Source organism: Phyllobates terribilis, unplaced genomic scaffold (genome assembly GCF_046119375.1).
Source record: "Phyllobates terribilis strain yellow unplaced genomic scaffold, ASM4611937v1 Scaffold_5__5_contigs__length_657084704, whole genome shotgun sequence".
In the NCBI taxonomy this organism is placed as follows: Eukaryota; Metazoa; Chordata; class Amphibia; order Anura; family Dendrobatidae; genus Phyllobates; species Phyllobates terribilis.
In genome coordinates this window covers 353,176,832-353,188,642 of record NW_027362765.1, presented here as the reverse complement: position 1 = coordinate 353,188,642, position 11,811 = coordinate 353,176,832, and the positions used below count along the sequence as shown (strand labels likewise).

Sequence of the window (11,811 nt, the reverse complement as noted above, 5' to 3'; positions counted from 1 at the left end):
TTCTACTGAACCTGTCTACTACCACCAAAACCACCGTTTTGCCTGCAGAAACCGATAGGTCAGTAATAAAATCCATGGAAGAAGAGTACCAGACGGACGGGTGTGTGAAACCTCAGAATGCTTGCAAGTACTGCAAGCAGCTATGTGTTCAATTACATCCTGATGCAACCCCGGCCACCAAAAACGACGAGAGAGGAGGTCCGCGGTTGCCTTACCACCTGGATGCCCAGCAAGCACCGAGTTATGATGTTCCTTAATTACTTTGCGGCACAGATTAGATGGTGCAAATAACTTTCCTGAAGGGCAAGAGGCCGGGGTGTCCCCCTGAGCCTCCAACACCTCACCCTCCAGTTTAGGATAAAGTGACGAAATGACTACCCCCTTCTGTAATATCGGGGCAGGGTTCTCACGGTCACCACCACCAGGGAAGCTCTGGGACAAAGCATCAGCCTTGACGTTTTTGACCCTGGACAAAAATTGACAACAAAATTGAACCTAGTAATAAGCAGGGACCATCTGGCTTTCCTGGGGTTGAGACGTTTAGCTGACTGGAGATATGACAGGTTCTTATGGTCAGTAATAACAGTAATAGGATGGACAGCCCCCTCCAACCAATGTCGCCATTCCTCGAACGCCAATTTGATCAACAAAAGTTCCCTATTACCCACGTCATAATTTCTCTCAGCCAAAGACAATTTTTTAGAAAAGAAGGCGCATGGACGCCATTTACCAGGGGACGGACCCTGAAACAACACAGCCCCAACCCCGACATCCGACCCATCAACCTCCACAATAAAGGGAAACATCGGGGTGACTGAGTATAGATGCAGTGGCAAAATGATTCTTTAAGGAATAAAAAGCCTGGAGGGAAGCATCCGACCATTTGGATAAATCAGACCCCTTCCTAGTCATGTCCGTGAGGGGTTTCACTATAACTGAGTAATTTTGGATGAATTTCCGGTAAAAATTAGTAAAGCCCAGAAAACGTTGTAGAGCCTTCAAGTTCACGGTCCCAGTCAAGGACTGCACGGATCTTCTCCGGATCCATCCGTAAACCCGAAAATGACAACAAGTACCCCAAAAACTGCACCTCCTGAACAGCGAAAACACATTTTTCCAGTTTGGCATAAAGTTTATCCCTTAATATCTGGAGCATCTGCTTAACATGCCCCCGATGTGTCTCAAAATCAGGTGAATAAACCAAAATATCGTCCAGATAGATCACCACAAACCTGCCCACCAAATGATGGAAAATATCATTTATGAAATGCTGGAGCACCGCAGGTGCATTGGTCAAACCGAAAGGCATAACCAGACTCTCGAAATGTCCTTCCGGGGTATTGAACGCTGTCTTCCTTTCGTCCCCTTCTCTGATTCTAACCAGGTTGTAGACTCCCCTTAAATCCAACTTGGAGAAAACCTTATCTCCCACAACCTGGCTGAACAAATCAGGAATCAGAGGAAGAGGGTATGGATCCCGGATGGTAATTTGATTTAATTCCTGGAAATCTAAACAGGGACGTAGACCACCATATTTTTTCTTCACAAAGAAGAACTCTGCCGCCACGGGCGAAGATGAGGGTCTGATATGTCCCTTCTCCAGACTTTCCGCAATGAAATCCTTCATGGCTTGTCTCTCAGGGCCACAAAGAGTATGCAGTCTGGACTTCGGTAGTTTAGCTCCGGGGGTCAGGTTAATAGGACAGTCATAAGCACGATGAGGAGGCAAATCCTGACACCCCCTCAGAAAAAATGTCCTCAAAACCAGACAGAAAAGCAGGTCATATTTCCGTAGAGACAGCAGCAATGGAAATATCTAAGCAGTTCTCATGGCAGTAATCTCCCCATTCAATAATCTCCCCGGTTTGCCAATCCACCAATGGATTATGTTTAACAAGCCAAGGAATACCCAAAACAATAGGTGTGGGAAGATTGTCAAGGACATAGCAAGGGATTATTTCACAATCAACTGACCCCACCCTCAGTTTCACATTGTGTACAATCTGAGTAAATGCTTTCTGAGCCAGTAGCGCCGAGTCGATGGTGAAGATGGAAATAGGTTCAGCTAAAGTACAGCAAGAAAGACCATGAGTTTTCACAAACTCAGCATCAACCATGCTGACTCCAGCTCCACTGTCAACAAACACAGAAATTTTATCGGTTTTGCTCTCTAGCACCACCTCTGCCATCAGGACAAAGTGGGAACTGCAGTTTGACCACACGTGCACCCCTTGTTTATCCAACTCTCGACTACCAAGAGTTAATCAAGTCTCCTGTTGTTTAGGAATTGAAGGACAGGTCCCAACAAAGTGTCCCTTTTTCCCACAAAAAAAAAAACATACGCCTTTTTTCCTGCGAATCTCCGGGGAGATGTATGATGTAGAGACACCCCCTAACTGCATGGGTTCCTCCACCTCCCCCAGTACTGGCTCACGCCTAGACCGCTTCCCCGGCAGAGGTACACAACCCCGACAAGAAGGCCCGGGAGAAGGTGGTCTCACCCATCTATCCCGAAGGCGTCTATCAAGACGTATGGCCAACGACATGGCAGCCTCCAAGGACTGAGGGGTATCATGTACAGCCAAGGCATCTTTCAACCTTTCAGTAAGACCCTCACAAAATTGACTTCTAAGGGCTGAGTCCTTCCATTTGGAATCCGTCGCCCATCTACGGAATTCAGATCTGTACGTCTCCACTGATCGAATCCCCTGCTGAAGGCGACGTAGCCTAAACTCAGCCAAGGCGACTCGGTCAGGGTCATCATAGATGAGGACCAGAGCTCCGAAAAACCCATCCACAGACTGGAGACAAACTAAGTCCTGCGGTAACGAAAACGCCCAGGACTGAGGACCTCCCTGCAGTAGAGAGATCACAATGCCAACCCGTAGCTCTTCATTTCCAGAGGAGTAGGGACGAAGTTTAAAATACAGTTTTCAGGCCTCCTGGAATACAAAATACTTCTCCCTACCTCCTGAAAACCTGTCCGGGAGGGCGACCTTGGGTTCAGGCTGGACAGGCCTACCTGCAGAGACCCCCACATTAGCGACCTGTAAACGCTGATGCTGCTGCTGAACCTCACAGCGGAGGTCATTCACCTCCAGAGACAGACTGCGCAGTTCTGCAACTGATCCCATACCAAGGAGAAAGGAAAAAAAATGGTGCACACTCAAAAACACACAGAGAAAAAAAAAACCGAAGTGTCATTTTTTTTTTTCCTTTTCAAAATGTGCTCAGCCAGCGATAATGTCACGCAAGGTGAAGGAAAGACTTAGTGCAACACAGAGGGAAAGGGAGCCCAGACTATAGGGAAAGGGGGGAGTGGAGACCTCCTAAGTTGATCTACTCTCACCCTGTCTCCCCTAACGTCCCTATATTGGCTCTTCACCAATCGCCGCACGCTTGCCTCGCCCTGTCTTTCCCTGGCGTATGGCTAAGGCTAGGGAAGGGAGGAGATGAGCACTAGTCGATCTCAACTAAACTATATAGACAACAAGGGTAGACAAACATGGGGGAATTGCTTAGCTTTAGACGACTCCAGACAAATGCACACGCATCCTTAAGCTCCATAGAGGACGAAGTACTGCTCTTGCTAAAGCTTTTACAAGTAGTAATGAATATCGCTGGCACTTCCCTCTGAAACACAGCAGGTATTTATACTCCCAGGCCAGGGAGCTAATTACCAGAGGGAGGTAGCTGCTGGGTCTTAGAGACAGCCAGCCTCTAAGAAGGTGTCTGTAATGCCAAATGTAGAGATCTCCTGCAACCAACTGCAGGGCGACTGTCTGTCACCTCTGACACACACGTGACAACAAGACATGATGTAACAGCAGAATAGTGACCGCAGCTCTGGAGACGGCTGGAGTATAGCCATGAAGTAACAGCAAAATAGTGACTGCAGCTCTGGAGGATAAGACAGGATGTAACAGCAGAAAAGTCACTGCAGCTCTGGAGGTGACTGGAGGATAAGACATGATGTAACAGCAGAATAGTGACTGCAGCTCTGGAGGTGACTGGAGGATAAGATCTGATGTAACAGCAGAATAGTGACTGCAGCTCTGGAGGTGACTGGAGGATAAGACAGGATGTAACAGCAGAATAGTGACTGCAGCTCTGGAGGTGACTGGAGGATAAGACAGGATGTAACAGCAGAATAGTGAGTGCAGCTCTGGAGGTGACTGGAGGATAAGACGGGATGTAGTCACTATTCTGCTGATACATCGTGTCTTATCCTCCAGTCACCTCTGGAGCTGCCCTCATCTTGGCAGCCCTGCTGGGACCTGTAGTTCCTCCATGCATAATCTCTGCTTCACTTTATCATGTTTCCATGATCTCTGTTTGCTGTCAGTGAGTAATACCATCACATTCTGCTCATCCAGCAGAGGGTTTGTTACAATTGCATCTTGTGCAGAAAATCCACAGACCGATACATTGTAACAAACTCTCAGGGGCATTTGTGCTGGATGCAGCTGTAACAGCCCCTCAGGGCTTTTGTTTTGCTCCTTTTTCCGTTAGTTCTCGGTCCTCGTCGTCTTCTGCGTTTTCTCGACCTTCCGGCCGCGGTTCTCATTACTTCTCATTATTTCTCCATTTTTGGCTGATTCTGGCTTTTCGGAAAGTCGCGATACTTTTGTACAATTGTCCGGCAGCTCGGCGGTGATCGGCACAACGACGGCGTCTTCCCATCTGTGCCGCAGTCATCCGAGATCGGGCGCCGAAGACGAGAAGAAAGACGGAAACAACAGATGAAGAATCGGCAGCTGCGTCTTAGGAGTCAGCGGATCCCCGTGTGTCAGGGTGCGCCGTGCTCTCAGATTGGGGGGCCGCACTCTCAGATTGGGGGGCCGCACTCTCAGATTGGGGGCCGCACTCTCAGATTGGGGGGCCGCACTCTCAGATTGGGGGCCGCACTCTCAGATTGGGGGGCCGCACTCTCAGATTGGAGGGCCACGGCCGTGCTCTCAGATTGGGGGGCTGCGAACATATGCCTGTCGGACCCCACCATCCGGTTTACAGTGTTACACTCCCGCGCTCTCAGATTGGGGGGCTGCGGCCACATGCACCTCGCAGACTCCACCGCCTGGTATTTAGTGTTACACTTCCGCCCTCTCCGATTGGGGGGCCGCAGCCGTGTTCTAAGATTGGTGGGCTGTGTTCTCAGATTGGTGGGCTGTGTTTTCAGATTGGGGGGCCACGGCCGTGTTCTCAGATTGGTGGGCTGTGTTCTCAGATTGGGGGGCCACGGCCGTGTTCTCAGATTGGTGGGCTGTGTTCTCAGATTGGTGGACCACGGCCGTGTTCTCAGATTGGCGGGCTGTGTTCTCAGATTGGGGGGCTGCTTCCGTGTTCTCAGATTGGTGGGCTGTGTTCTCAGATTGGGGGGCTGCGGCCGTGTTCTCAGATTGGGGGGCTGTGTTCTCAGATTGGGGGACGCGGACACATGCACCTCGCAGACCCCGCCGTCCGGCACAATGATACACCCGCGCTCTGACTTTCCGTGTCCCCGGCTCGGAGCCGCCGCTCGCTGAGAACTAATGTTTATTATCAGATTATGGGGGATGAGATCCCGGTAATCCGCTCGTCGCCATCTGCCTGTAATTAGCCTCGGCGGGGGGCTTCTATCCGGTCTTATCTCACCGCGTGTTACGCCTTCAGCTTCAGCGCTGTCACTCGCGGAGGAGACGGCGCCGCTGACATATTGTCACAATAACCCTGAGAATGTGGATGAGAAGAGGAAGGACGACACCGGGCAGCGGCCGGAGCCATAAATCACCGCAGATACAGTGTAACGAATGATCCGCTGCTCCTAGAATCTCACCGTCCGCTCACAGCTGCCCCACAGCGCACGACTACTACTCCTATCCTCCTCCTGCCCCAGTCCTGTCACGGGGACGTTGTGCCGCTGTGATATAATGCCGTCCCACTCTTCTCTTCCTACAGGATGAGATCTACATGTACGGAGGGAAGACCGAGGCCGGCGGGGGCAATGTCACCAATGAGCTCTGGGTGTTCGACATCTCCAGCCAGTCGTGGAGCGCGCGGGCGCCGCTGGTCCTGAATCACGGGCAGCACTACGCGGTGGAGGGGCACACGGCACACATCCTGGAGCTGGACAGCCGCGAGGTCACCATGGTCGTCATATTCGGGTATTCCGCCGTCTACGGCTACATCAGCAACGTCCAGGAGTATTACCTGCGTGAGTCCAGCACTGACCGGGGGTCCTGTATGATGGGGGGAGGGGAGAAAATCCTCTGGGGCCGCAGACGAGGGTAATACCACCATATATCATAGCGGAGTCAGGTGAGACGGGGCAGCACCAGGCAGGTAGATGGCCGCTGATAACAGGTGAGACGGGACAGCACCAGGCAGGTAGATGGCCGCTGATAACAGGTGAGACGGGGCAGTTCCAGGCAGGTAGATGGCCGCTGATAACAGGGGAGACGGGACAGCACCAGGCAGGTAGATGGCCACTGATAACAGGGGAGACGGGGCAGCACCAGGCATGTAGATGGCCGCTGATAACAGGTGAAACGGGACAGCACTAGGCAGGTAGATGGCCGCTGATAACAGGTGAGACGGGACAGCACCAGGCAGGTAGATGGCCACTGATAACAGGGGAGACGGGGCAGCACCAGGCAGGTAGATGGCTGCTGATAACAGGGGAGACAGGGCAGCACCAGGCAGGTAGATGGCTGCTGATAACAGGGGAGACGAGGCAGCACCAGGCAGGTAGATGGCTGCTGATAACAGGTGAAACGGGGCAGCACCAGACAGGTAGATGGCCGCTGATAACAGGTGAAACGGGGCAGCACCAGGCAGGTAGATGGCCGCTGATAACAGGTGAAACGGGGCAGCACCAGGCAGGTAGATGGCCGCTGATAACAGGTGAGACGGGGCAGCACCAGGCAGGTAGATGGCTGCTGATAACAGGGGAGACGGGGCAGCACCAGGCAGGTAGATGGCTGCTGATAACAGGGGAGACGGGGCAGCACCAGGCAGGTAGATGGCTGCTGATAACATGGGAGACGGGGCAGCACCAGGTAGGTAGATGGCTGCTGATAACAGGGGAGACGGGGCAGCACCAGGCAGGTAGATGGCCGCTGATAACAGGGGAGACGGGGCAGCACCAGGCAGGTAGATGGCCGCTGATAACTGGGGAAACGGGACAGCACCAGGCAGGTAGATGGCTGCTGATAACAGGGGAGACAGGGCAGCACCAGGCAGGTTGATGGCCGCTGATAACAGGGGAGACGGGGCAGCACCAGGCAGGTAGATGGCCGCTGATAACAGGTGAGACGGGGCAGCACCAGGCAGGTAGATGGCTGCTGATAACAGGTGAGACGGGGCAGTTCCAGGCAGGTAGATGGCCGCTGATAACAGGTGAGACGGGGCAGCACCAGGCAGGTAGATGGCCGCTGATAACAGGTGAGACGGGGCAGTTCCAGGCAGGTAGATGGCCGCTGATAACAGGTGAGACGGGGCAGTTCCAGGCAGGTAGATGGCCGCTGATAACAGGTGAGACGGGGCAGCACCAGGCAGGTAGATGGCTGCTGATAACAGGTGAGACGGGGCAGCACCAGGCAGGTAGATGGCCGCTGATAACAGGTGAGACGGGGCAGCACCAGGCAGGTAGATGGCCGCTGATAACAGGTGAGACGGGGCAGCACCAGGCAGGTAGATGGCTGCTGATAACAGGTGAGACGGGGCAGTTCCAGGCAGGTAGATGGCCGCTGATAACAGGTGAAACGGGGCAGCACCAGGCAGGTAGATGGCTGCTGATAACAGGTGAGACGGGGCAGCACCAGGCAGGTAGATGGCCACTGATAACAGGGGAGACGGAGCAGCACCAGGCAGGTAGATGGCTGCTGATAACAGGTGAGACGGGACAGCACCAGGCAGGTAGATGGCTGCTGATAACAGGTGAGACGGGGCAGCACCAGGCAGGTAGATGGCTGCTGATAACAGGTGAGACGGGACAGCACCAGGCAGGTAGATGGCTGCTGATAACAGGTGAGACGGGGCAGCACCAGGCAGGTAGATGGCTGCTGATAACAGGTGAGACGGGACAGCACCAGGCAGGTAGATGGCTGCTGATAACAGGTGAGACGGGGCAGCACCAGGCAGGTAGATGGCTGCTGATAACAGGTGAGACGGGACAGCACCAGGCAGGTAGATGGCCGCTGATAACAGGTGAGACGGGGCAGTTCCAGGCAGGTAGATGGCTGCTGATAACAGGTGAGACGGGGCAGCACCAGGCAGGTAGATGGCCGCTGATAACAGGTGAGACGGGGCAGCACCAGGCAGGTAGATGGCTGCTGATAACAGGTGAGACGGGGCAGCACTGAGCAGGTAGATGGCCGCTGATAACAGGTGAGACGGGGCAGCACCTGGCAGGTAGATGGCTGCTGATAACAGGTGAGACGGGGCAGCACCAGGCAGGTAGATGGCCGCTGATAACAGGGCAGAGGGGCAGCACCAGGCAGGTAGATGGCTGCTGATAACAGGGGAGACAGGGCAGCACCAGGCAGGTAGATGGCTGCTGATAACAGGTGAGACGGGGCAGCACCAGGCAGGTAGATGGCCACTGATAACAGGGGAGATGGGGCAGCACCAGGCAGGTAGATGGCCGCTGATAACAGGGCAGAGGGGCAGCACCAGGCAGGTAGATGGCTGCTGATAACAGGGGAGACAGGGCAGCACCAGGCAGGTAGATGGCTGCTGATAACAGGTGAGACGGGGCAGCACCAAGCAGGTAGATGGCCACTGATAACAGGGGAGACGGGGCAGCATCAGGCAGGTAGATGGCCGCTGATAACAGGGGAGACGGGGCAGCACCAGGCAGGTAGATGGCCACTGATAACAGGGGAGACGGGGCAGGACCAGGCAGGTAGATGACCGCTGATAACAGGGGAGACGGGGCAGCACCAGGTAGGTAGATGGCTGCTGATAACAGGGGAGACGGGACAGCACCAGGCAGGTAGATGGCCGCTGATAACAGGGGAGACGGGGCAGCACCAGGCAGGTAGATGGCCGCTGATAACTGGGGAGACGGGACAGCACCAGGCAGGTAGATGGCTGCTGATAACTGGGGAGACGGGACAGCACCAGGCAGGTAGATGGCTGCTGATAACAGGTGAGACGGGGCAGCACTGAGCAGGTAGATGGCCGCTGATAACAGGTGAGACGGGGCAGCAACAGGCAGGTAGATGGCTGCTGATAACAGGGGAGACGGGGCAGCACCAGGCAGGTAGATGGCCGCTGATAACTGGGGAGACGGGACAGCACCAGGCAGGTAGATGGCTGCTGATAACAGGTGAGACAGGGCAGCACTGAGCAGGTAGATGGCCGCTGATAACAGGTGAGACGGGGCAGCACCAGGCAGGTAGATGGCCGCTGATAACAGGTGAGACGGGGCAGCAACAGGCAGGTAGATGGCTGCTGATAACAGGTGAGACGGGGCAGCACTGAGCAGGTAGATGGCCGCTGATAACAGGTGAGACGGGGCAGCACCTGGCAGGTAGATGGCTGCTGATAACAGGTGAGACGGGGCAGCACCAGGCAGGTAGATGGCCGATGATAACAGGGCAGAGGGGCAGCACCAGGCAGGTAGATGGCTGCTGATAACAGGGGAGACGGGGCAGCACCAGGCAGGTAGATGGCCGCTGATAACAGGGGAGACGGGGCAGCACCAGGCAGGCAGATGGCGACTGATAACAGGTGAGACGGGGCAGCACCAGGCAGGTAGATGGCCGCTGATAACAGGGCAGAGGGGCAGCACCAGGCAGGTAGATGGCCGCTGATAACAGGGGAGACGGGGCAGCACCAGGCAGGTAGATGGCCACTGATAACAGGGGAGACGGGGCAGCACCAGGCAGGTAGATGGCTGCTGATAACAGGTGAGACGGGGCAGCACCAGGCAGGTAGATGGCCACTGATAACAGGGGAGACGGAACAGCACCAGGCAGGTAGATGGCTGCTGATAACAGGTGAGACGGGACAGCACCAGGCAGGTAGATGGCTGCTGATAACAGGTGAGACGGGACAGCACCAGGCAGGTAGATGGCCACTGATAACAGGGGAGACGGAGCAGTACCAGGCAGGTAGATGGCTGCTGATAACAGGTGAGACGGGACAGCACCAGGCAGGTAGATGGCCGCTGATAACAGGTGAAACGGGGCAGCACCAGGCAGGTAGATGGCTGCTGATAACAGGTGAAACGGGGCAGCACCAGGCAGGTAGATGGCTGCTGATAACAGGTGAGACGGGGCAGCACCAGGCAGGTAGATGGCTGCTGATAACAGGTGAGACGGGACAGCACCAGGCAGGTAGATGGCTGCTGATAACAGGTGAGACGGGGCAGCACCAGGCAGGTAGATGGCTGCTGATAACAGGTGAGACGGGACAGCAACAGGCAGGTAGATGGCCGCTGATAACAGGTGAGACGGGGCAGTTCCAGGCAGGTAGATGGCTGCTGATAACAGGTGAGACGGGGCAGCACCAGGCAGGTAGATGGCTGATGATAACAGGGGAGACGGGGCAGCACCAGGCAGGTAGATGGCTGCTGATAACAGGGGAGACGGGGCAGCACCAGGTAGGTAGATGGCCGCTGATAACAGGGGAGACGGGGCAGCACCAGGCAGGTAGATGGCCGCTGATAACAGGGGAGACGGGGCAGCACCAGGCAGGTAGATGGCCGCTGATAACTGGGGAGACGGGACAGCACCAGGCAGGTAGATGGCTGCTGATAACAGGGGAGACAGGGCAGCACCAGGCAGGTAGATGGCCGCTGATAACAGGGGAGACGGGGCAGCACCAGGCAGGTAGATGGCTGCTGATAACAGGTGAGACGGGGCAGCACCAGGCAGGTAGATGGCTGCTGATAACAGGTGAGACGGGACAGCACCAGGCAGGTAGATGGCTGCTGATAACAGGTGAGACGGGGCAGCACCAGGCAGGTAGATGGCTGCTGATAACAGGTGAGACGGGACAGCACCAGGCAGGTAGATGGCCGCTGATAACAGGTGAGACGGGGCAGTTCCAGGCAGGTAGATGGCTGCTGATAACAGGTGAGACGGGGCAGCACCAGGCAGGTAGATGGCTGCTGATAACAGGGGAGACGGGGCAGCACCAGGCAGGTAGATGGCTGCTGATAACAGGGGAGACGGGGCAGCACCAGGTAGGTAGATGGCCGCTGATAACAGGGGAGACGGGGCAGCACCAGGCAGGTAGATGGCCGCTGATAACAGGGGAGACGGGGCAGCACCAGGCAGGTAGATGGCCGCTGATAACTGGGGAGACGGGACAGCACCAGGCAGGTAGATGGCTGCTGATAACAGGGGAGACAGGGCAGCACCAGGCAGGTAGATGGCCGCTGATAACAGGGGAGACGGGGCAGCACCAGGCAGGTAGATGGCTGCTGATAACAGGTGAGACGGGGCAGCACCAGGCAGGTAGATGGCTGCTGATAACAGGTGAGACGGGGCAGCACCAGGCAGGTAGATGGCCGCTGATAACAGGGGAGACAGGGCAGCACCAGGCAGGTAGATGGCTGCTGATAACAGGTGAGACGGGGCAGGACCAGGCAGGTAGATGACCGCTGATAACAGGTGAGACGGGGCAGCACCAGGCAGGTAGATGGCCGCTGATAACAGGGGAGACAGGGCAGTTCCAGGCAGGTAGATGGCCGCTGATAACAGGGAAGACGGGGCAGCACCAGGCAGGTAGATGGCCGCTGATAACAGGGGAGACGGGGCAGCACCAGGCAGGTAGATGGCTGCTGATAACAGGGGAGACGGGGCAGCACCAGGCAGGTAG

General features: G+C 55.4%; 1 protein-coding gene across 1 annotated transcript in view; it reads left to right on the top strand.

Moving 5' to 3' along the window:
• Nucleotides 1–11,811, top strand: part of ATRNL1 (attractin like 1) — a 1,189,422-nt gene that overhangs the window by 255,462 nt on the left and 922,149 nt on the right. Inside the window, exon 8 of the mRNA XM_073684631.1 lies at nucleotides 5,938–6,193. Within this exon, the coding sequence (XP_073540732.1) occupies nucleotides 5,938–6,193 (256 nt within the window). The remainder of the gene's footprint in view (nucleotides 1–5,937; nucleotides 6,194–11,811) is intronic.